This window comes from Staurois parvus, unplaced genomic scaffold, assembly GCF_062004578.1.
Source record: "Staurois parvus isolate SC_StPar_1 unplaced genomic scaffold, SC_StPar_1.0 ptg000394l, whole genome shotgun sequence".
Classification (NCBI taxonomy): domain Eukaryota; kingdom Metazoa; phylum Chordata; class Amphibia; order Anura; family Ranidae; genus Staurois; species Staurois parvus.
In genome coordinates this window covers 5,785,703-5,812,392 of record NW_028318190.1, presented here as the reverse complement: position 1 = coordinate 5,812,392, position 26,690 = coordinate 5,785,703, and the positions used below count along the sequence as shown (strand labels likewise).

The window sequence follows — 26,690 nt, the reverse complement described above, 5'->3', positions numbered from 1 at the left end:
AACTGACAGGCCAGGCAAGGAGAAAATTAATCAGAGAAGCAGCCAAGAGGCCAATGGTAACTCTGGAGGAGCTGCAAAGATCCACAGCTCAGGTGGGAGAATCTGTCCGCAGGACAACTATTAGTCATGCGCTCCACAAATCTGGCCTTTTTGGAAGAGTGGCAAGAAGAAAGCCATTGTTGAAAGAAAGCCATAAGAAGTTCCATTTGCAGTTTGTGAGAAGCTATGTGGGGGACACAACAAACATGTGAAAGAAGGTGCTCTGGCCAGATGAGACCAAAATTGAACTTTTTGGCCTAAAAAGCAAAACGCTATGTGTAGCGGAAAACTAACACTGCACATCACCCTGAACACTCCATCCCCACCATGAAACATGGTGGTGGCAGCATCATGTTGTGGGGATGCTTTTCTTCAGCAGGGACAGAGAAGCTGGTCAGAGTTGATAGGAAGATGGATGGAGCCAAATACAGAGCAATTTGAGAAGAATACTTGGTAGAGTCTGCAAAAGACTTGAGACTGGGGCAGAGGTTCACCTTCCAGCAGGACAGCGACCCTAAACATACAGCCAGAGCTACAATGGAATGGTTTAGATCAAAGCATATTCATGTGTTAGAATGGCCCAGTCAAAGTCCAGACCTAAAACCAATTGAGAATCTGTGGCAAGACTTGAAAATTGCTGTTCACAGATGCTCTCCATCCAATTTGACAAAGCTTGAGCTATTTTGCAAAGAGGAATGGGCAAAAATGTCACTCTCTAGATGGGCAAAGCTGGTAGACACATACCCAAAAACACCTGCAGCTGTAATTGCAGCGAAAGGTGGTTCTACAAAGTATTGACTCAGGGGGGCTGAATATAAATATAAGCCACACTATTCACATATTTATTTGTAAAATGTTTGAAAACCATTTGTCATTTTCCTTCCATTTCACAATTATGTGCCACTTTGTGTTGGTCTATCACATAAAATCCCAATAAAATACATTTACGCTTTTGGTCGTAACATGACAAAGTGTGGAAAATTTCAAGGGGTGTAAATACTTTTGCAAGGCACTGTATGTATGTATGTATGTATGTATGTATGTATGTATGTATGTATGTGTATATATATATATATATATATATATATATATATATATATTTTCACAGCTTTCAGGGTTGCCTACTTTAGTACAGATAGCAGCTGGAAGAAGTTTTGGGCTATGTTCTCTCACTTTCTCTATACAGCAGTTAACACAGAGTTGCTCTAACATCTGAATGTACAGGGGTCAATCACTGCCCCCCATCTCCTCTCCATACATCCCCTTTCCTGGCAGCAGTATTAAGAGACCTTTTATCCTTCTATTGACAGCGTGATGATGTATTAGCAGATAAGGCCTCACAACAGAAAATAATTAGCACTACACAGGAAATTGTGGGTGGTAAAGTCTCTCTTGAGGAAATACATCAGTCTCGCTGTGTCAACAGAGCAGAGAAAGTAGTCAGTTATTGGTCTCATGCTGGACACCACCTTTTTGAACTATTAGTAGACATTTTTAGAAGTACAAAAAGGTGAGAACAAACAGATTCAGGGAGAGCTTTTTTTCAAGCTATTAGGGCTATAAATAAGGAAATAAAATGAATTAGCCAAGTTGACTTTATGTATGGTTAGTACATGATTGAACAGGTGTGTTGTTTGTACTGTTTTTATGTTTATATAAAAACGGGAGGAGTTTTAGGAAATTTCATTGTCAAATGTTTTTTTGCAATGACAAAGTTTTTCTACCCTGCTGGCACTTTTTTGCATGTTTCACACACACAGAGCAGCACATCAGCATTGCTATACATACCATGCTCATATGGAGAGAAAGTTCCAGCATCAATGTTGATATATGGATCAATCTTGATAGAGGTGACATGCAAGTTACTAGATTTCAGGATTGTCCCAATGCTGCTTGCAATGATTCCCTTTCCAATACCAGAGATTACACCACCTGTCACCAGGATATACTTCATGTTGCCTGAGAATACAAGGAAAAAAAAAATAAAGTTGGTTAATGATTTTAATTTTGTTTTTTAAAAGACAGAAGCCCTGCAAGATTTTACCTAATATTATTACAGATTTGTAAATGACATCAGTCTATGCTGAAATTAACCCTTCTATTACATGTTAGTTTTTAACATCAAGAACATAAAAGCTTGTAGTTTTTAAAGTGCATAAGAACACAGAGTTGACCCATGTCCTTCAAGAAAATTATTTACCAGAAAGTACAAAAAGACAGCAAAGACAGTCCAACTGAGGGGAGGGTAACACAGCAAACAAACGCTAATAGAAAACAACAGAGAACCAGGAACTTCCTGCAGCTTGGAGAGCTGTTTAAAAAGCCTTATGCCCCAAGCTGGCATCAGATGAGGCAGCAATGCCCACCTGGAAGAATTTAGAGAACATGTGTACAAAAGACCAGTTGGCAGTCTTGCAAATGTAGGAAAGAGTTGTTTGCAGTGGTGCACCGAATTGAAAATTCGGGTGCTGAAACCGAAACTTCAAAATGCACTTGGCCAAAAACCGAAATACGCAGTTTTTAAAAATGAATATATATTTTTCTGAATAAAATACACTTTGATTAAAAAAAACAATATATACCCCAATTGTTTTTTAAAATATATGTAAGACGATGTTACGGCGAATAGATACCCAACATGTCACGCTTTAGAATTGCGCACGCTCGTGGAATGGCGTGAAACTGCTGTACTTAAAAATCTCCATGGGTGATGCTTTAAAACTTTCTACAGGTTAGCAGTGTAAAAGGTACAGAGGAGGTCTAGTGCGAGAATTAATTTCTCTTGCTCCGACGTTCGTGGCGATACCTCACGTGTGTGGTTTGAACACCGTTTACATATGTGGGCATGGCCTACGTATGCGTTCACCACTATGTGCGAGAATGGGGGCACTAAACTTTTTTTTAAAAAATTTATTTAATTGTTTTTTTATTTTCGCACTGTTTCTTTTATAAAAATTGTAATCACTTTTATTCTTAAATCACAAGAAATGCATGCATACCTTGTGATAGAAATGCTCCTCTTCATGGAGAGATATGGGGTCAATAAGACCCCACATCCCTCCTCAGCAAAGTAAAGTATTAGATCAAAAAAAAAAAAAAGCAATGATCTAGTGCTTTAAAAAAAAATTAAAAATGGCCGGAACCGGAAGTGACATTGCTCCATTCCTCCAAGGGCATAGAGATGTGGGCGACCATCTTTCCTTCTCTCATCTCTATGCCCAATGCCGGGATCGATGGTTTCTCAGGTAAGACTGACCTACCAAGCGGCGGCCAGTGGGCGGGCGGTGGCGAGGGGCGGGGTTTTTTCAGCATCTGTATCTGTGCTTTTTTCATTTCAGCCGACAGGGGTGTTTTCGGCCACCGGAATTTCGGTGCATCTCTAGTTGTTTGATAATGAAAAGAAGCAATCACGCATCTACTAGACTGCATCTTGACAGTATAGGGTGGAATATGATCCTTGAGACCATAAACTTGAACACTAGTCTATCTGAGCCACCTAGAGATGGTGAAACAAGAGCAGTGGTTGAGAAATAGACTCTCACTGCCCAAACCATATCCAGACAAGTGGACCTGAACAGAAGAATAATGTCCTACTTGATCTGAAAGGCAAAAATCTACCTTAGGCAAGAAAGAAGACTTGGCCCCCAATACCACCTCGTTTCAAAACTAAACCAGCAGGATAACACCACCAGTTTAGACACTCAATTTACAGAAGTGATGCTTACAAGGAATGCCACGTTGTGCACGAGAATAGAAAGGAATGTCTAATGGGTTCAAATAATAGTTTCTAAAGCGAAGAGAACCAGCTTCTGATCCCAAAGAATCACAAACAGGAGCAGCTGCATAGGACAAAAAGGTGAGTGGTCAAAAAAAAAGAAAAAGAAAAAGGGCAGAATTTTGACTTTTAAAAGGTGCCTAGAGCCAAACACTGTTTGAGACCCAGCCGCAGGTAGGAAAGAAAACTGACTCCAAATGAAGCATGCCTTCCATGTCCAATGATAGGACTTGTGGGAAATAGCCTTCCAAGCTTTTAGCATCTTAGGAATCAAACATTCAGAGACACCCATCTCTTGGGCTTCAACATCTAAACCATTAAACATGAATCAGGATGGCCAATAGATTCCTAAGGGAGAAGATCCTGACAATCTGGAAGAGCCCATAGAACACATGCCAAGAGTTTTACCAGGTGTTTTCGCTTCCACATGGGACAGTACAGAGGAATGAGAATTTCCAGAATGTCCTCCATCTCGACCCTACAAAGTAGGTGAGAAAAAACTACAAAAGGGTATAAAGGCATAAATTAGAGTGTACTGATTCCATTGAGCCACCAGAGCATTAACCGCTTCATCTAGAGATAAATCTGTCCAGTTTGTTGTTGAGGTCCACATCCAGCATCCTCACCTGTGACACAAATTCTGGAATATTACCAGCTGTAGAGAACCCTCCCCCACTGGGTCTAAGTGTTATTGGAAGACGGCCTGCCAATTGTCTATGCCTGGGATACAGAGAGAGGACAAGCTAGAATGTGATCCCAATCGACTGACATCTGTTGTAGGATCTTCCAGGAGATGAAATGAATGGCCTTCCCTTATTCCAAAGGCAGATTCCTGAGCCACTAGACTAAGGACAACCTGGTCCTCGAAGCCAAAGGAATCGGTTTGACTTGACTTGTCCCATGACAGAATGCTGCATTGTAGAGGTCTAGAGTGAAGCTGGGCAAATGGGACTGCCTTAAAGGAGGATACCATCAGGCCCAAGACTCATGCAAAAGTAAGATGAACAACTCTTGGACTAGAAAGCTTAAATCTGAGATTGGAGAATCAGAGTTTCTCTTGCAGAAGAAACATTCTGGCCTGATACTCCAAATGATAAATTGGTTCCAGTGAAAATTTCTAAAGGTTCAGGACTCATCCTAACCACTGTAATGCCAGGACAGTCAAAGCCACAGTAACCAAAAGATGCCGCACCAACTGTTCCCTTAAAGCCTAACTCCACCTTTACTGTACCTTTAAATAGTTTGTTTGGGCCAAGCCTCAGTTACATACAGTATGCAGCGCTGCATTCCAGCAGTGGGACAGAAACTGAGCAGTACTCAGCCATTTACAGGAATCATTGTATTCTATGAATGAATGCAAAGCTTATTCTGACTGGCTGAGGAGGACATTGGGGTTACGTGACTTCATCCCCCGATGAAGTCACATGATGATATGCGAGGGGAGGCGCCAGGTGACACGAGAGTCTGAAAACTGGAAGTGCAGCGAGACGCTGTGCGTTTGCAGTCCAAGCTGAGTATCATTGTTTGCCATGCGAATTACTTCTTTTAAAATGTGGGTGCAATAATTTTAATAAATTCTTTTGTGCTTAAAATTACTACTACACTATGGTGGCCTTTATGAGGTTGTGAGTTCAATCCACAGAGCTCATGCGGTGGGTACAGTGAAGGCATTAAAGATACAGACACCCCAAAATTGGTGGATACAAGAGGAAAGCCAGGACCAGTGAGAGGATTATGGTAGCCCCCATGAAGGGGAAACGTGCTGTCTGACCTATTATAATCTTTAGGTCAATATATGAAGGTGAGGGTCCACCTTGGAATCACGTTTGGAATGGTGCACATATTTTTAAACATTTACAGCACCAGAATAGTAGGATCACGCACCAGTAGGATAATCTGTGACAATTTATATTGGAGTGGAAGAGACTATTACATTCTGAAGAGACTTTATAGAGATTAGTTTGTTTTGTTCACATTAATATATACTTTTGATTTCATTTTATATTTTTACGGTGGGTCAGTATGGTTTAAATTGTTTTATACGAGCAGCGAAACACTTATTGCTTTGAATGTGATGAACTCACATTATTAGTGATTGCAGCAGCTTTGGCACTTTACTCATGTATATTGTTCGGTTAAGAGATTACGCTTAGTGGCAGTGCACAATTGCAATTTAATATAATTCATATACAGGAAGCTCCCTCCATACTCCCCCCCCCCCCCCCTTCTTTCTACTTCTGTCTCCCTCACAATTATTAATACCCTCTTCTCCCCCTGCCCCCCACTTTGCTCTTTGTAGCTCATGTGATTATCCTTTATCCTGATTGACCAACTTTCAGAATTTTAGGCATTTTTATCCAACTCAACACCTTTAAAGTATAAGTTTAGTCAAAATCTAAGGCTAAAACCTTCTTCCACCCCCATTCTAACACTATTCTATCTGCCCCGTGAAAGAAAAGATGCTTACACGTCTCTATTCTGAAGCTGATCCGGTCTGGGGATCTCTCCAGCGGTGGCTTCAGTGAAGAGGGGAGGTCGCTGAAAAAAGCTGCAAATGCCTATATGGTGATGTCACCGTATAGGCATCTGCAGCCATTGTCAGCGACCTCCCCACTTCACTGAAACCACCGCTGGAAAGATCACAGGACCGGACCAGCTTCAGTCAGATGTCCCTGCTCTACATTGAAGCCAGCACTGGTACTCGATCATGTGATCAGAGCGGCTTCAGAATAGGTAAGTATAAGCATCTTTTCTTTCACAGGGTAGATAGAATAGGGGTGGGAGTAAGTTTAGCTAAAAGTTAGATTTTGACTGAACTTCCACTTTAACCTTGGAATTAAGAAGTGATACACTGACACAAATCCACAAAGCTTCTGCAAGGACACAAATATACCACCTTCTCCTGGACATTAAAAAAAACTAGAACTGTTCCCCTGGGACTTTGTATGGCAAAAACCAAGAGTATACAAAAAATATAAAAATATTTTTACAAAAGATTAACATAATCAAACGAATAGGGAAGATTCAATATAGTAAATTGTAATACAATGATTCCTATATCACATACAAAACATACACAATGTGCATAAAGCCTAACAGTCTGTAATACATCAACTGGCAGATGGGCAAGCAGCCCAAAAAGAACTTGTACAGTGATGTTGTTCAGACAAATCCAATGCATTTTGGAACTCTTATTTCCTTCTTCAGACTAAATTGTGAGGTCTAAAACATAACGTATCAAAGGAGTGTGAACAATAAAGTACATATTTTAAAATATGTAAGAAAAAGCTGATTACTCAAACAATTACAAACTGCACCACATCGGATAATAAATGACAGGTATTCATAGAAAATTGAATGAGGATGCTCTCCAGGTGACACGTCAGGGAGGGAGCAGGCAGAAATGCCCCACTGAGCCATCCACCAACAATGACCACATGGAAACACTCTACAATGTTCTTATATTCTTGTTCACTCCCTTTCTGGAAGGGTTATTTTGTTTGTTTGTATATGGGCCCACATATGCATTCCTCATGATGTCTATCCGGGTTAGACTTATTTTGCCATTTTACTATAGTACACACTGTAACTGAGCCCCTATGCCAACAACCTATTTGTTCGAGCCATACATTATTTACTATATGTGCCAAATAACGAATATTAGACTCTTTAATATGCGGCCCTTATTATACTTGTCAGATCCCCCCATTGGCTACTGCCAGGTGGTCCTTGCTGGTGGATGGCTCAATGGGGCGTCTCTGCCTGCCCCCTCCCTGACGTGTCACCTGGAGAGCATTTTTGCTATTTTTTTTTTATGGTTTTACCCTGTTTACTGATTTTCTAAATAAAGGTGATTTCTACAGTAATGTGGCCACCCTGACTTCCTTTTCCCTTCTTATGCATCATGTGGCTGGCCAAATGTGTGTTACGTACATGGGGAAGAAATGGCACAAGGATGCACTATGGGAAGTTCAGTCCATGGAGGTCCCACCTCGCCACTAATGCAGGCCATAGACGGGGAGAAAACCGGTTGTTTTTTTTTTTTTTTAAAACGAAAAATCGGTCGTTCAGTCGGCGGAACGTTACCACCATTGTTTAAAAAAAAACCACAATCAGCTGATTTTTGTCCCGTCTACGGCCGGCAAATATAATAATGGTGTCCCTGCAGAGAGCTCCGCTATTATATTTGACATTTAAAAGTATAGAAAAGTTGCAACATTGTATCTATTTGTATCCATTTCGGATACAGATGTTTCTATTCGGATACAAATAGATACAATGTTGCAACCGCTATACTTTGAAATGTCAAATATAATAGTGGAGCTCTCTGTAGGGACACCGCTATTATATTTGACAATTAAAAGTATTGCGGTTGCAACTTTGTATCTATTTGTATCCGAATAGAAATATCTATATCCGAAATGGATACAAATAGATACAGATGTTCTTCTTTTTGCCTTCATCTTCTTTTTCTTCTTTTCTTGCAGGTCACGGCTCATGCGCATTTTTTTAATCGGTAAAAAGATCGGCCGATTTGCCCATCATTGCCGTGAAAATCGGCCGATGGACAAAATCGGACTTTTTTTTTCCAACATGACCGTTTAAAAAAAAATGTGTCAAAATCACGAAAAACGGCCAACAAATTCACCCACTAACGATCCAAAAATCGTCCGATTATTCTTTCGGACAAATTTTCAGCCGATTTCCGACCCATCTATGGCCTGCTTTACTGGACTTAGAGGAGCTAAACCCATTAACTTAATGGTTTCAAAACACAGTTACATTCCAGGCATGTGGAGAATGATAACTGTCACATTGCTTGTGCTCTCAACCAAACTCTCAAACCATCAAATGGTTGGTGTTATAAGTGATTACATGCTACATCACTAACCTAGTCTCAAAATACCAACTTAACCTTCTCTTCATTCCTCCCAAGATCTCCTGCTCTCTAGCTCCCTTGTCACCTCCTCCTGTGCTCGCCTCCAGGACGAATTCTGAGCCTCTCCCATCCTCTGGAACTCCCTACCCTTTTAAACGATCTCTGAAAGCCATTCTCTTCAGAGAAAATATACACTGTAAACAAAAGCCACTAGCACATGATGTAACTTGACAAAAGGATTAGTAGCAAAGGCAGGGCAAAATTAGTGGTTAGGCATCTATGAATAATTCTCTTCAGAGACACCTACCCTGCCCCACCTAACAACTGTACTTTTATTTACCTAGTCAAGATTCTGGCTGCAGAATTTTGTATATATTGAAGTTGATTAATTATGGATTTAGGTACACCAGCGAGTAGAGCATTGCAGTAGTCAAGTCAGGAGAACACAAATGTATGGATCAGCTCTTCAGCTACAGTGTATGGTAGCAGCTGAGTAATGTTTCTCAAGTGGGAAAAAAAAGATGTTCTGACAATATTTTGTATACGTGGATCAAAGGTTAAAGTGGAGTTCCAGGCACATTGAAAAACAGCGTGTGGCTTCACAGCCAAGTGCCCACTGCACATGCGCGGGAAGCGCTGCGCTTTCTGGATAGTCCTGTAGTCTTCACATGTCACGTGTCCCAGAAGTCTATGTGGGTGGTCGGGTGGAGGACAACTTCCAATGCCTAGGTGATTGCAGCAGAGGTGGGAGCAGGTACCTGTCAACTTCATATGCTAGTCCTTAATGGGGAGCGGGGGACCAGTCTTTAAAGCGAAACTTCCCCTATCGGGTGGAGCTCCGCTTAAAGCTAGTATCAAATATCACCCCTAGATTTCTCCCACTGAGACAGAAGCTAAAATACAGTGCCATTGATAGACAGGCTACCAGGACTGGCCTTATTGATTGGCGGCGTGAGTTCAGTCTTGTCACAGTTTAACTGAAGGAAACTGAGGGCCATCCAGGTTTTTACATCACAAATACAGCTACACTGGGTTCATGTGTGTAGGCCAGTCTTGACAGTACGATTTCAGCCCCCTCCGGTGAGACTGTGCAGCTGTTCAGGTGCGAATTGTCAAAGTAGTATTGCCTTGTACACACGATCATATAATCGGACAACTTATTGTTCATTTTTTGTTGCATGCTAGTCTCAGATCAAAAATGAAGAGGTTAAAGTTCAGAAAACTCTCGTAGCACAGAATACAACTTTGGAAGTAATGTATAGTATCGTATTATAATGTGTTCCTTTGTTCCTGAGCATGTGTGGTCTTCGTCTCAATTTTTTTCTGGACAAACACTGTACAGATTAAACAAAAATAGTTTTCGTGCTTGTCCCTTCAGATATTGTCACATGAACTTTCATGATCGGCTGTTTTATTTATTTCAGGTACTTATATAGCGCCGTCAATTTACGCAGCGCTTTACATATATATTGTACATTCACATCAGTCCCTAACCCTCAAGGGGCGTACAATCTAAGGTCCCTAACTTACATTCACATACAGAGGCCAATTTAGACAGGATCCAATTAACCTACCAGCATGTCTTTTGAGTGTGGGAGGAAACCGGAGTACCCGGAGGAAACCCACGCAGGCACAGGGAGAACATGCAAACTCCAGGCAGGTGGTGCCATGGTTGGGATTCGAATCAAGGACTCTAGTACTGCCAGGTGGAAGTGCTAACCATTTAGCCATTGGCTGTTGAAAGCTGTGTACTAATGATCAGATTATCGTGTGATCTCTCCAAAAGCGATTCCTGTCATCAACCCACACATATCTGAACCGGCTCCATTGAAAAGGCTACAGGTTTACATGTCATTCGAAACTGATACCATTTAAAACGCATCCAATTTCTGTTTATTTGCTTAGAAGCAGCCGGCGTAGTCTGGTTTAGCGTGGATGTAAGTTTAACTGAACAGGCGCATCTAAAAGTTTTAACATCCTTAGCGGTTTTCCCGAGTGTAGCTCGGGGTAAAATTTGAGTACCAAGAGCGGTAACCCCGACCTACACTCGGGCTTACCATGTGGCGCTGCTCTGGGGGTCCCTGCAGCACTTACCTTGTCCTTCGCTCCCGCGATGTGTCCCCGGCCATCTCCTCCGGCCAATGCCAGCATCCGTGTTCCGGTCCTTGTGACGTCGGGACGTACGGGCGCCGGAACCAGCGGGAAATTTGAAATTTTAAAAAAATTTCATTTTTGCTGTCATTGCTATTTCAATGCATTTCACATATATTTTGTCCCTACTGCTTTGTCCTGTGCCCTGCCTGCATTTTGAATGTTCTTTCTGCCTGGAAACTTAGAAAAGTCCATGGCGTCCAAAAAGCGTCTCTTTATGTCAAAAGCGGTTTTAGACCAGCTAGAGAACAGCGATAGTAAATCAGAACCACTTGCAGAATTGAGTGATGATTTGTGGGGAAATTCGGCATCAGACACTGAAAACGATTTTGCGACTTTGCTCAGCAATGTGCGAACTTGGCGCTATATTTCAAATTTCAGTGTTTTTGGTTTGATTATATTATTGAATGTATTATTATATTATTTTTTATGATTATTTATTAAATTATAATTTATGATTTCGTGTTTCAAATTTTATCCTACCCGGGATGTTTACTAGACTCTTGTTCGGACAGATTTCAGTGAGTTATTCCTAAAAATTACAGCCTACAATAAAAAACTACATATTTCCATGCAAAAAAATGGTACCGCTTTCAGCACAAAAAATCAGAAAGAATCATACCGCCAAGGAGGTTAAACAGCCATAATAAATAATATAAATGTGTGCATTTCTGTTTGCCCCTTCAGCCGTCTCCTCTTTGTGTTCATACAGAGTTGATGAAAGAAGGAACACACTGTGTAGTGCCTATCTGTACAACATGTAGTAAATTCTCGGTAAGCCGTTACTAATAAAGCCCTGTACCCGCTAGCGTCACACTCACCAGATGTGTAGCAGCCAGCCGGTGTCCACTTCACCCAATGATGCTGACCCTCGCCGGTCCCACGTGCTGTGGAAGACTGGAAACCAGCGAGAGCACAACTCCAGCATAGAGCGCCCCCTCCCCTCACATCCGGGAATGTGTAGGCCTCTATACAGGCCGAAGCTGACGGACCAGGCGCAGCGTGCGACACCTGCGACGGAAAGGAATGCGCGGGCAAATGCCTGAGCGACAACTGTCTCATACATGTAATGCCATATCACTGTAACATAACTACATTGTCTGTGCGGCGCTCTTTGCATGGCCGTCCCCAACACACAGCCAAGAGCATCCCGCCTCATCTTTTACACTACGCACTGGACACACTAGTCACGTGTTATTTCCGCTCTTCCAACCTGTCAGAAAGGAGACTGTCGCACTAGTTTGACGTCATCCGGGTGCCGCACGTGTTGAACAGCTGCTTAAAGGAGTCGCGCGCGGAAGAGAGGTGAGAGAAGCTGGTGTGAAGTACGTGTGTGGAGGTTAGTGCCTAGTCACCGAGGACGGGGTGTGTATATATAAAAATATATAGGGAGCATCGGTACGCCCTACACTTTGCTGCTCTACCGGTGTCCTATTACCGCTCTAGTGTCGTTTCCCTGACCCGAGACTCTTCTATTTGCATGAGGCTTTGTGTACGCTGGGCTTTAAAAAAAAAAAAAAAAATCGCTGCTTTTACAGCTGTTCAGTGGTTTGTTTTTTTTTCCAGGCTTTATGTTGGTCTGTGTGCCCATGTACACATAGGTGTTTACAGGTGTATTAGGCCTCACACACTGTAATACCTCACACCTATGCAGGTTGCATTTGAGCCATTCTGCGTTGTGTTTTTGCACTTGCATTTTTGATACGTTTTGATTTTTAATTTTTCTTGTTGCTAAGAAGATTTAAGACGCCAAATGCATCAAAAACACAATATACTTTTCTGCAGCATTTCCATTGAATTCTATAGAACCAACAATGCAGTGTTTTGCATTAAAAAAAAAGTGATCCTGATCCTTTAATAAAAAAATGCGTTGGGTGAAAATGCACAGATGTGAACATGTGCTATAGGAAATCCTGTTGAATGAACTGTACTGCATTTCTGCCAAACGCTGTGTGAACCTAGGGTAAGCTTAAAGCGGTAGTAAACGCTGCTGTAAAAGTTGTTTTTTTAGGGCTCGCCAAGTGGGTTATGCCGTAATGTATTCGTATACACAGTATATAAGTACATTACGGCCGACTTACCTGTCAAATGGTGCCCTCCAGCACTGCAGTTGGATCGATCTGGCTCTTCTGTAGTGGATTGTGATAGACAGTCTACATTCTATTAGATGATCAGTAAAATGACAATTTTATAGTCTTGCTACTTTCTGCTTCTTGCTGTTTAAATTCCTTACTCTCTTAAGTAAACAATCAGATATAGGTTGACAGAACAATGATGATAATTAAGATGGCGCCTTCATCTGGAGTCACACCCTAGGTGACTCATTAGGAGAAAAGTATCTTTTAATGTAAACAACCTCCATAAAAGGGAATGAGACTTTTTGGGGACAATGATTGAAAGATAACAACACGGATGGAAGAACACGCAGAAACCCAGTGGACTTTTCACCAGGGTGGATAAAAATCAATGATTTTTTTTTAAAAAATCAGATTTTTTTTTTTATTTAAATCAGATTTTTTTTATTTAAATCGGATTTTTTTAAATAAAATGCTTTTTGAGGAAAATATATTACCATCCAAAGGTTATTCCATCATGAAATAAAGATTTAGTTTTTTAATTATGTAGAATAAGGCTGTATATGTTTATTTATTTTGGTAAATAAATTCCATTAATCCATTCACAATGTCATGCTCTTCCAGAGGTTTTTGTAAGATTATTGGGCAGTTTCTCTGCCTACAAGATATTATCACAGATGCTTGGTTTACTTTTGCAGTTCTCAAAACTGAATTTGACTCAGCGGAGATCACATGCCTCTTCTTCACAGCAAAAATGTTATAACATGAACAGAGTTAAGAAAAAGACCTTAATCCTAACTTCTACAAACCTATGAATACAGAATCAACCCCTTCAGTGCTAAGTTTCAAGAAGTTCAGTGAATAGAATAGAAACAATATTTTTCTGATTGTTTGGAGTGGAATAGATCTGCACAAGAAGAAAGTGAAACTAAGTGTGAGGAGGAAGGGGCTGACAGTCTAAGTTTCTTAAAATATATATATTTTGTTTAGCCAAATTAGTTAACAAACATGGATGTTTGTTTAAGCAAATAACATATGCTGGAATGTTATTGTTTCAGTTGAATAAATCTATTTAAATTGTTATTATTAAGGTAAGGATTATTTTTCTCCTTTCTAAGTACAACAGAAAAGTTGTCCAATATGAATGATTAACCTATTAAACTGGGGATAAAAAAACTAATATGAAAAGTTGTTATTCTAAAAATCTTCATCTACTTGCATATTAAAGTTATACCAGCAAGAATTAGTCTTTATGTAGAAAACTAGGATTTAAATCAAGCCTTACTGACTAGTGATTTAAATCGTGATTTAAATCAGTTTGATTTAAATCAAATCCACCCTGCTTTTCACCCAATCAATGTATATGCTTTGCCTGCATCATAAGCCCTATAAATGATACTGTTCCTCAATAAAACAGAATTTTAGGAAGTTGGCAAACTGCAACAGTGTCAGTGTCTTGCTTCCACGTGCACGTAATTTTATATTAATTTGGCTCACTGGTAGATCACGGTAAATGGTCTGTAGGTGACCTAGTCCAAAACACTTCTTCCGGGTCCCTTGCCTTCAGCCTTTCAATAGGCCGAGCTGCGATGATGTCACATCCACACAGGAGTCACAGGACTGCTTCGCCATTTCCCCCCACGTGCCTAATGCAGGCCATAGACGGTTCATTTATTGGCCGATTATTCGTCCGATAAACGAAACATCAGTCGTTCTGTTGCCACCAAGGATTGCGAAAATCGGGCGTTTTTCGCAAATTTTCCAGCATGAACGATAAAAGAAATGAGGAACCGCGAAAATCGGCCGATGACATTGCCCCACCAACCGTGCGAAAATCGGCCGATTATTCTATCGGATGAAAAATTGGCCAATAAACGAACCGTCTATGGCCTGCGTTAGTCTTCATGCACACTGGATGGTTTTTACAGCTGCTGTTTTTGGATTTTGATGTTTTTTTTCTACAGCCAGTAAACTCCCCAGCATGTTATCCTATGTAAACAAAAACATGCAGCACTATACAGAAGTACAACTGACCATAGAATTAACCTCCCTGGAGGTATTCCCGAGTGTAGCTCGGGGTAAAGTTTCAGTACCACAAGCGGTAACCCCAAGCTACACTTGGGCTTATCATGCGGCGCTGCTCCGGGATCTCTTCTTCACTTACCTTGTCCTGCGCTCCCGCGATGTCCCTCCTGCAGTGTCCCCGGCAATGTAATCCGGCGGATGCCGGCATCTGTCTTCTGCGTTCCGTCCCCTGCGACGTCAGGACGTACGGGGACAGAACGGCTGGAAATTTGAAAATGACAAAATGTGACATTCACTAAAATCACTAAAATCACATAGTAAAACATTACTGTATCAAACCATTTCACATACATTGTGTCCCTAGTGCTTTGTCCTGTGCCCTGCCTGCATTTTTACTGTTCTTTCTGCCTGGAAACTGAGAAACGTCTATGGCGTCCAAAAAGCGTCCTTTTAGGTCAAAAGCGGTTTTAGACCAGCTAGAGAACAGCGATAGTAAATTTAAAACCACTTGCAGAATTGAGTGATAATGATTCGTGGGGAAATTCGTCATCAGACACTGAAAACGATTCTGCGACTTTGCTCAGTGATGTGCGAACTTGGCGCTATATTTCAAATTTCAGTGTTTTTGGCTTGATTATATTATTGAATTAAATTTATTATTATTTTTTATGATTATTAAATTATTATTTATGATTTCGTGTTTCAAGTTTTATCCTACCCGGGATGTTTACTAGACTCTTGTTCGAACAGATTTCAGTGAGTTATTCCTAAAAATTACAAGCCTACAAAAAAAATACATATTTCCATGCAAAAAAATGTACCACTTTGAGCACAGAAATATGGACATAATCAGACCGCTAGGGAGGTTAATACATAAAAATTATAATGTTCAGTAATGTGCAAAAAAATAATAATAATAAACCAAAATGTCTTTAGTGCAATGAAAGTTAAAAAAAATGAAGATACTTAAAAAATTCGATGTCTCCAAAAATCTAAAAATGCAATCTGTGAAACAAAAGGAACCTTCTTGAGAATCCACCAGCACCTCAAAAAAATACTGCTGCTTACCAGACATATATGACCCCACAATCAAGTGGCGGTCTAAAATGCATGTGTTGAATTGATGAACTCCGTTAACGCTGCCTCTGTAGGGATACGGTGCACTCCATACATTGGATGTAGTTGGACATCAATAAAATCACTCTTAATGGATTCCCAAATCAAGGCATATGCTCCCAAAACGATATTCCAAATATAAATCTAAAAATAATGAATTCTCCTCAGAGGACAAAATCATCCAAAAAGCAAAAGAATCCTCTTTGCGTAGTATAGTAAGCAAGGTTTATTGCCTTACAGCGTAGTATTATACTTACATCAAGATAAATATAAACCAGCATGTCACCATATAACCAAATGGTAAGTTTCTAACCAACAAGACGGCCGCTGCACTCCATTTTGTTTATTTAGTTTATGTATTCTATGTGTCCATGCACACGCAGACTGTAATCAACTTTTTTTGGCAGGAAAAAAAAAATCCAGGACTAGTGGGTTTGTAGAGGAGATTTTTAGTTGTAAAAATGCTGTAAAGCTGAAAAACGCGGCAAACCAGCATTTTGGGATTTTTTTTTTTTGGTTAAAAAAACCTCTAAAAAACCGTCAATGCGGCAAAACGCTAATACAAAACTAAAAAACACTGAAAAGCTTGCGTTTTTAACGTGACTTTACACCGCTAACGTTACCAGCATTATTAAAACGCCCAGTGCATGAGCAGTAAATGTTTTTATTTTAACCACTTGCCCTCCAGAGGATTTAGCCTCCCCCCCCCCCCCCCCCCCCGCTTCCCCCTTCCTGACCAGGCCATTTTTTGTGATGCAACGCTGTGCTATTCCAACTAGTAATAGCATGGTCGTGCTATGCTATATCCAAACTCTTTTTTTTTTTTTTTTTCTTTTTTTTTTTTTTTGTCTTCGCACAAATAGAGCTTTCATTTGGTGGTGTTTGATCACTGCTGTGTTTTTTTTGTTTGTTTTTTTTGCGCTATAAACAAAAAACAGACCAATATTTTTTACTTTATAAAAAAAAATATATATATATAATAGTAAACTCAAAGTTAGTCATAAATTTAGGCCAAAATGTAGTCTGCTACATGTCTTTGGTAAAAAAAAAAAAATCCAAATAAATGTATATGAATTGCTTTGTGTAAAAGATATAGCATCTACAACAGTGGTTCTTAACCTGGGTTCGATCGAACCCCAGGGGTTCGGTGAGTCAGTCTTGCGGGTTCGGCGGAGGTGAAGACCCACACCCGACTCATATGATTCGTGATGACATGCCCCGCTTGTCCATCATTGGCTGCAGGTGGTCACGCAACATCGCTTAGCCCAGTGGTCGGCAAGCCGCGGCTCGCGAGCCACATGCGGCTCTTTACACGCTTTAATGCGGCTCTTGTGTGCCGCGCGCCCGCTCCCCTCCCTCCTCTCGGGCGGCAGGGACTCTGCAGCGTGATCCAAAAAAAAAAACCAGCCAGGGCAGCACGCTCAAATGCAATGATTGGCCAGTCTCGCTGCCACTCACAGCCAGTGATTGGCTGTCAGGATGTGTGTAGGCGGGGCAGCGTGACGAACGTGAGAGGAGCTAGGCTCCTCTCACAGTCCGCCCTGAAGACCGGAACGGCGCGGGAATACGGCGAGAGGAACGCGCGGATCAAAGGTAAGTGAATTGACACAGGGGGGACTTGGCTTACTACTTGCTACTTACTTACTACTACTATATAAGGGATGAATTACTATAGGGGGGATGAATTACTATATGGGGGATGAATTACTATATGGGGGATGAATTACTATATGGGGGGATGAATTACTATAGGGGGGATGAATTACTATATGGGGGATGAATTACTATAAAACAGTGGTTCTTAACCTGGGTTCGATCGAACCCCAGGGGTTCAGTGAGTCAGTCTCGCGGGTTCGGCAGAGGTGAAGACCCACACCCGACTCATATGATTCGTGCAGTAAATATTCATTATAATGTTTTTGTGTGAAAATCATGTTTTAATGGTTTTGTTCTTAACGGTTTTGTTCATTTTGTGCACCTATGTATAAATATATACCTATGTTTTGAATTTTAAAAATCATATTTTATTTTTCCAATTAAGAAGGGTTCGGTGAATGCGCATATGAAACTGGTGGGGTTCAGTACCTCCAACAAGGTTAAGAACCACTTATCTACAAACTATGTTATAGATTCTGCTATTTATGCCATTTATTGCTATACAGTGCTGCTCTCTTTTAACTGACACTTGTGCGGTCATGCAATACTGTACATAAATGCAATTTTTTCATACAAATAGATCTTTCTTTTGGTGGTATTTGATCACCCCTGGGTTTTTTTATTTTTTGCGCTATAAACGAAAAAATTAAAAAAAAAAGATATTTTCTAATTTCTGTTATAAAAAAAAATATCCAATAAACTCAAATTTCATCATACATTTAGGCCAAAATATATTTTGCTATATGTCTTTGGTTAAAAAAAAAAAATCCCAACAGGTATATTTTGGTTTGTGTGAAAGTTATAGCATCTGCAAATGGCAGTATGGATATTTGAATGTACGCAATGGTTTGCGATATGGCGCTGCACTAGTTTAACTAACAATTGCGTGGTCATGCAATTTTATACATAAATTAAATTTGTTATTTTTTCCACACAAATAGAGCTTTCTTTTGGTGGTATTTGATCACCTCCTTGGTTTTTTATTTTTTGCACTCTAAACAAGAAAAGACTGACAATTTTGGAAAATTAACAATATATTATCATTTCTGTTATAAAAAATATCCAATAAACTAAAATGTCATAAATTTAGGCCAAAATGTATTTTTATACATGTCTTTGATAAAAAAAAAATTTTTTTCAAATCCCAATAACTGCATATTAACCACATTCTTACAGTGCTACAGCACAGTTGTCCAGTTCTTGGAGGGCGTCATATGAAGTCCTCCCAGAACCCGCCCCTGGCAACACGCACCCGCCAATCTCTGTGATATCGTACATTTTTAATATCCATAGGCTACACTTTAAAAGCCTTTGCAAGCTAAAATTGTAAATTTACACAGGAGGTATAGTTCTAGAATTACTGCAATTGATTAGATGTTCGCGGCGATACCTCACATGCATAGTGCAACCGCTGTTTACATACCGACAGTGTCAACACTTGTGCATGCAGTTGCACATGAGGGGGCGAGGGGGCTTATTTTGATTTTTTTTTTTTTGTTCTCACAGGGAATATAAATATCCCCTGTGACTGCAATAGGCATTGACAGGTATTCTTTTCTGAGAAATCTGGGGTCTGTTAGACTCTAGATATCTCCTCTGCCCTCATATCATCTGATGTCAACAAGATTTGTGTGATCAGATGCTTTCCCAATTTACAAATGGCGCTGTTTATATCCTGCGAAACTGAAGTGATGAAATGCTTGTAGCTTCTGATTTCTTAGACTAAAGAGATGGTTCGCACCTTTCCGGTCTCCAATCAGCTGTATGATCAGCTGGCAGAAACACTGGCTGCATTCTCAGGTTCCCCCGATGACATGGGACTGCCCAAGAAAACAGGGGAGGGCATCTTCTTCAGCTGCCTGTAAAACCAATCCTGCAGCTAATTGACCTCTTAAGTTTGCTTTTATATGAAAGTAAAAAGAAATACCATCATCCTGGTATAACCACTCAAAGTCCAGTGATGTACCAGTATGTTGTTGGTCTTTGTTTGGTCTATATGCTATTTTTTCCTTTTTTTTTTTTTTTTTTTTTTTCTCCCCTAACTGCGAATGAAAAATCCCATCCAACAGTGCTGCACGCACTTATGTATATTCTGAGAGGAAGACCCAGTTGCTGTCAGAATAAACAGATCAGTGCTGCAGCTGAATGGCATTCCTGCAAACAAAAGAGCATTGGTTAACAATAAAACAGTAACAGTAAAATTGTAACAGTAACGCGACAACAATAAAATGCCAACTATTTTTTTGGAGTTTTTTAATTTACTATTTTTACTTTTTTTATGCTGTTTTTTTTGTTTTGTTTTTTAACTTCCAGATTTTAGGGTCCCTCAAAATGCGATAGCCAGTTTCCTGACATCTTTCAAGACCCTGTGTAAATGTGTACCCTAGACTGTGCCATTCTGTACCCTATACTATACTATACCACTAGGGCATGGTAGTGACGTAAGCAGTCTTTGACCAGGTTGGCCAGGACAGGAGGGACAAAAAAAGCGCATGTCATGCCTAAGTCTGTGTCTGCTACAAACGGGTGCCTTTTTGGTTTGGGGTACCAGGAATGGCATCAGGCAAATGCCTCTTATGCAGCCAGCTAACTGCATCTGGGTTGGGGGTTTGGGCCACAGCACCTTTTGGATACAAAAGGGCCATGATGATTTCCTCCTGAAAGTTAAGGAAGGATCCACTACGTCCAGTTGCTTTGTAAAGCACAAAAGTGTTTTATATAGAGCCAATTGAAATAAACAGACACTTTTGTTTGTACCAGCATCTGGCTTTTTGGGAAATAAAGTCCAGCTTCATCATCTGCAGATTCTGTCAGTGAGGCTTCCCCTTCGCTCTCATCTGCAATGGTCAGAGTCCTGTAGGCCTCTTCACTAGAGTAAATTTCTTTGGACATTTTGGCCACTAGATTTATAGGTACCTAGTGCAACTCATGGAAAAAACAGCACCTGGCTGTCGGGAACTGCTTGAACCGCTACAAAATAATGTACCTGCAAGTGCTAACAGAGATCACCCCTGATTCTGCGAACACTGCAGTTTTGTGTGCAGTGTATCAAGTGATCGTGATCTAGTGACACTGCACTTGCTGGGGGGGGAGGTTAAGCATAAGGGTTAAACACAGGTTTGGCGGGGCTGATCCTGCTAACATTGTGATTTTCAGGACACAATACTTTTGTGAACGCTGGTATAGTTCTAATCTGATCAAAGATATTGATCCGTTTAGACACTATACTAGCAATGGAGGTTTATTGTGTATGTGAGCGTGTTCCTGATAATCAAAGGGTTAAATGTAATGACTCATGCAATGGCGGGCAATCTGACTGGCACGGATGCTAATGCTATCTGAAGTTGCCAGTGAGACTAATACAGTGATCAATAAAAAAAAAATACATCTCTACACTATACTGACACTGGTGACAGGGCAGTGAAGGGATTAACTGGGGAGGTGATCAGGGGGTTAAATGTGACCGATCAGTGCTTTTACTGTAATTGTGTAGTGCTTTTACTCACATGGATCTACTTTCTTCTCTCTCTGGAATGGAATGTGCCCATGGAGAGAAGATTGCATAATTTCCTGTACCTGTGTAAATGTAAACACAGGTACAGGAAGATCTGTGATAGGGCAGAGATCAATCATCAAATCCAGGCTGAACATCACTGGCCTGAATCTGATGATTGATCAGTCAGGCACCGAATCACAGCACCGCCATCTCGGCACGCGCGAGTGCCCTCCAGCCCACAATCATGGCGGGAGAGCGAATCACACATATATATATATATATGTGATTTTGCGCAGAGTCTGCCCTGTAGCGGTAGTCCTGCTATAGGGTGTGGCTAAAGGCAGATTTTGGGTTCTCTAAGAATTGTGTTTTATTCAACTGAATCAAGTTAGAATGTTAGAACATTAGACAATTGTTGGTGCTTTAAGGAAGATTGAAAAACTTCTAGCATAAAATGGTGTGCATGGACTCACAGGATAACACTATTTGCTTCTAGGAGCAGAAAAAACCTAGACCCTGCATGCCTCAATAAAGAGAACCTGTCACTAAAAAGTCATCACATAGGAGACAAAGTTTTTTCTTTTTTAATTGTAAAAAATGAAAGTTACACCCAAGCACATACCATTTTCCCCCACCCAAAAAAAAATTGAGGCCTCCCACATATACGCACGTACAAACTTAAAAGCACATGCTGGGGCACATATGCATGAAACGTTGATTGCGATACACATATCACATATCGGCATGCATGGCAGAATGAGAGCAATAATTCTAGCACCAGACCTCCTCCATAAAGCTAAACTGATGACCTTATGTCACCTAGTGACCTTAGTGTTGACCTATAGAAAATATAGGTGCTGAAGTTCATCACCATTTCTCCAGTGCAACAGATTTTAAGGTTTGACAAGTTGGATATCTATTTACTTGGTGCAACCTCATCTTTTATATTTTACAAAAAACTAGGGTAATTTATTACTTTTTTGTGCCCTAAAATTAACTTGCTTGTATTTTTTTACAAAATTTTGCGGTAATATCATGTGACATAAAAAATTTTAATATTTTCCCATAGCCACAGTCGTGCCCCTCCTACCAGAACTCTCTCTCTCTCACGCTCCCCCGGCAATCTCCGTGATCGTAGTGTCCTACAGACACCGCTGTGTGTGTGAAAAAAAACTTTTAAGCCTTTAGATTTTCTTTTAAGAAAGAGAAAAATTTATTTAGCGTGTGTGTGTGTGTGTGTGTGTGTGTGTGTGTGTGTGTGTGTGTGTGTGTGTGTGTGTATAATATAATGTGCACTATACTGAGCCTTTCTATGGGTACAAACAACATATAACATTCCCATATTATTATTATTATACAGTATTTATAAAGCGCCAACAGTTTGCTCAGCGCTGTACATTACAAAAGGAGGGTTCGAGGGCCCTACTCTTTCGAGCTTACAATCTAGGAGGGAGGGGATAGTGGTACAGGAGGAGATAGCTGTGGAGGAGATCGGCAATTAGCTAAGGGCGGGGTAGGTTTCCCTGAAGAGATGGGTTTTCAGGGTGCGCCTAAATGAGAGGAGAGTAGGTGATAGTCTGATGGATTGGGGTAGGGAGTTCCAGAGTATGGGTGACACCCTGGAGAAATCCTGGAGGCGGGCATGGGAGGAGGAGACTAGGGAACTAGAGAGACCATATGTGGCATCGCTGCAGTTGTCAGGAGTAGGAGAACTTGATTTGGGTTGTTGTTTAGTGCTAGATTGTGGTAATAGCATGAAATATACAGCTAAATTAAAAAGGGTTTTTTTTTTTTTGTTTTTAAATAAAAATCAGGAGCATCCATTATCATTTATTAACAAATGAAAACCCAATTTTGTCCTGGGGGGAGGAAACTTCACCTGGAAATGTGGAATGATATGTAATAGTTTTACGAACACATATCAAAGTGCCAAATGTGCTGTAGTCTTCTGTAGAATTTGTCACTCTTTCTATACGTATTGTGGCCTGTTAGGGCTTGTTTACACTTGTTTTGATTTTAACACACATTAAGCGCCTACCGCTTCATTATGCATTTTAAATGTGTTTTTCATGCTTCTGCGATGTGTGTGTGGTGTTTTTTTTTTTTGTTTTGTTTTTTTTTTATAAGGGCTTTAATGAAGCTTGGTAAATGCCCCGTATGTCTTTATTTTCTATTTGTTTTGGCTCTGTAGAACCCCAGCTCAGTAGTACCCCTAGCACATAACCCTGCTCAGCAGATCCCCCAGCTCCGTAGTACCCCCCAGCTCACCTGATCCTCTGGTTTGCTGATCCTCTCTCTGTGTCCCCACTCATTTCCTGCTATATTGCTCCCATGCTGCTCACCACTTGTAACATCTGCTAGTTCTCCTGCTAGACCCCGCTCACCTTCCTGCTGCTCCAATCTGCAAACTAGATGTGATGTCTTTATCAGACACTCCCAGAATATATATACATGAACTGGAAGTGACTGCTGATGTCTTTCCAGTTTGCTTGTTGGTTTCCCGTTGCATCCTGGGTTATCTCATACTTGTAATACCTCCAAAACAAAGTGAAGCTAACTCTGAATAAACGCCCCTCAAATTCCATAGGTGACATTAGCGAGTATTGTCATAGACTTCTATAGAGGCTTTTTTGTTTTGTTTTTTGTTTTTTTAAGCAAACCAAACACAACATGTGAACAGCACTGTAAGGTAACCATTTTATTCAGTGATAGGTGCTTTGATTGGCATTTAGAGAGCTTTAAAAAAAAATTGTCAAATGCCACTTCATGAAGCAAGTGAAAACGAGCCCTTACAGATTTAGTCCTGGTTCACACCGGTGCGAATTGTCGTGATTTGGAACTGTCAAATCGAATAAGTCGCACCGTGCTGTCGGCAATGGACTCCAGAGTTGCACTGATTTTAAAAATTGTTCCTGGAATATTTTTGGTGGTTTCAGGTGTGACTTGCATAGACATCTGTGCATGAAGTCACATGGATGTTAGATGTCGCACTGACCTGCGGCTTTGAAATGTCGCTAATTCAAGTGAAATAGTCACATTCAGTGTGAACCATGACTTATTCCACTCAGTTCTGCTCACTGTATTTTAGGTTACCATGTCTTGTGTGGTGTGTGTGTCTTTTTTTTTTTCCAATCTGTAAACAACCAAGGCTTGTATAACATACGTGCAGCCTGCAAATGACAGGATACTGTGTATAAGCAAATAGTTTGCACAATGGCAGAAGTTCATAGGCATTAATGGTAACGTTTCATTTTAATTGCCATCAGAAATACATTATCTGTAGCAGACTGCAATGCGTGGAAAGAAACCTCTCAAGAGGAGTGTCCCTGCTGAAGAAAGCAATGGTACTCCCGAGATTAAAAAACCTAAATGTAAGTATGAAAACTGTGCTCAATATATTTGTACATGTGTTCCATTAATAAAAGCAACACAAGATTGACAGTTTACACTCAAGTAGAGCCATTAGTAGAGTTTGTCTCTTCATGTTCCTATCGTGTTAGTGATTTTGACTGGATAGCATTTGGGCTATTATTAGAGTTGCCATTTACAAGGCGTAGTTCATGTTTGTGTTCTCTAAAATGAGTCAGAGCTGGCTCTCATGTTTGAATCTGTTCTTTCTTGTTTGCTATAAATTAATTTTGTAGAGTTTGCAGATGTGTTTTTTTTTTTTTTTTTTAAATAATGCCTAAATCATTTTCAGATTCAGTAGTGCAAATAAAAGAACCCTAATAGATCTGCTATATCAAACAAGTGTTATAAACTTGTTACACAAAGCAAGTCCACCATAGCTTAGGTGCCCCCTAAACCTTTTATCTATTTACACTAAATGTGGTCATGCATGATTAGTTTTTTTGTTTGTTTTTTATTTCCATTGAGATATTAGGCTAAACAGGAAAAAAAATCCAAAATACTTATGTATACATTCCTCAGATTAAGAGGAAAACATGAATAATTTGTTTGTGTGGCGTTGGGAGTGTGTGGTTTGTTTTTCTTTTTGTGTGGTTTTGTTTTTTAGTTTAATACAAAGCATGATTAAGAATTCTGTGGGAGACCTGCAATTACTAACCTCCTCCTATACCCAGCTCTTTAATTTCCAGAACTAGAATCACTCTTAATGCAGTCCTTACATGTATTTTGCTTTTCAGTGGTCACTCATAGCTCCCACAACACTGTTGGTGGTTTGGTGCTCACCCTTGGACAAGGTGATGTGGGTCAGTTGGGCCTTGGAGAAAATGTGATGGAACGGAAGAAGCCGGCACTTGTACCGCTTGTAGAACCAATAGTACAGGCTGAGGCTGGAGGAATGCACACAGTTTGTCTTGCAGTATCTGGCAGTGTAAGTTTGATATTGTTCACTCCCAACTACCTAGCATGTTTGTTGTTCAACCATTTCTAATTTACATGTATCAACATGATTTATGGCTGATACACTGTCTCTTCTGTAACTTCACAGATTTATACATTTGGCTGTAATGATGAAGGAGCACTAGGTCGGGACACATCAGAGGAAGGTTCGGAAACAGAACCTGGGAAAGTCCAGCTGCCAGAAAAAGTTGTACAGGTGTCTGCAGGGGATAGCCATACTGCTGCATTGACAGAAGATGGAAGGGTGTTCCTTTTTGGATCATTCAGGGTATGCAACCAGCGGTTCTTAGTCCTTCACTTGCTCATCTGATGGAAGGATACACTCACCTTCGGGAGCATGTTACATATTCCACCCATTTTTATAACCTTTTTTGTAACATTTTCCCCCACTCCCTGTGACAGTGGATCTTCTCCCTGCACCCTCTATTACAATTTGAAAAGAGCTCGCCCACATGGCCACATCTTTCGCAGATTTCGAGTTCTGTCAATGAATAGACTGCAAGTAATGACAGCCTTTGCAGCTGACCGATTGTAGCTCTCCATGAACTATGAGAGCACTGGTGAACATCCTCCTAGTTCATTGGGAGGTATTCGTATCTGCAGAAGCTTTCCAGTCTCCTAAGAAAAAAAAAAAATAGTAAATGCACTTTTTGCAAAAAAAAAGTGCATTTATCTAAAGCGTGTAAAATAAGTACTGAACAAATCACCATTTTTCTCAGTATATATATTTATAAAGGTGCTAGTGATATGAAATTGTCACCACATATCTGGAACAACCTATGCAACCCATACATACAAAGAAACCAAAATAAATACATTCATAAATAGGTTATGAATAATAAAATGGAATTGCTCAGGGAAAAGGTATTGAGCACACTAATCGAAATGCATTTAATTCTTCCTTTTACATCTTGGCATATAGCAGACTGTATGCAGCATGTTGACCATTTAGCCTTACCAGTGGCTGCTATCAGCAGCACATTTCCAAAGTAATACTGCTGTAAACACAGCTGGAGCAGAGGTCCTGCCTGTCGGTAAAACACAACTCTGGCTCCTTAACTTTTGCTTAGAATTCGTTTTTATAGATGTGTATCTCTACCCACAATGAACTGC

At 40.4% G+C, this 26,690-nt stretch overlaps 2 protein-coding genes across 3 annotated transcripts in view; one reads left to right on the top strand and one right to left on the bottom strand.

Annotated features, from left to right (window-relative positions):
* Positions 1–12,018, bottom strand: part of CTPS1 (CTP synthase 1) — a 72,024-nt gene extending 60,006 nt beyond the window's left edge. The window contains exons 1-2 of the mRNA XM_089686285.1: positions 11,666–12,018; positions 1,828–1,998 (exon numbers count right to left, since the gene is read on the bottom strand). Coding sequence (XP_089542411.1) covers positions 1,828–1,998; positions 11,666–11,906 — 412 coding nt within the window. The 5' untranslated portion in view covers positions 11,907–12,018. The remainder of the gene's footprint in view (positions 1–1,827; positions 1,999–11,665) is intronic.
* The window catches only part of RCC1 (regulator of chromosome condensation 1), a 34,577-nt gene continuing 19,764 nt past the window's right edge, over positions 11,878–26,690 (top strand). Inside the window, exons 1-4 of one of the 2 annotated variants that reach the window (XM_089686288.1) lie at positions 11,878–12,149; positions 24,479–24,583; positions 25,358–25,548; positions 25,666–25,845. In XM_089686288.1, the coding sequence (XP_089542414.1) occupies positions 24,505–24,583; positions 25,358–25,548; positions 25,666–25,845 (450 nt within the window). In that variant the 5' untranslated portion in view covers positions 11,878–12,149; positions 24,479–24,504. Of the gene's footprint in view, positions 12,184–24,478; positions 24,584–25,357; positions 25,549–25,665; positions 25,846–26,690 lie in introns of both variants that reach the window. The other variant, XM_089686286.1, reaches the window with a different exon arrangement.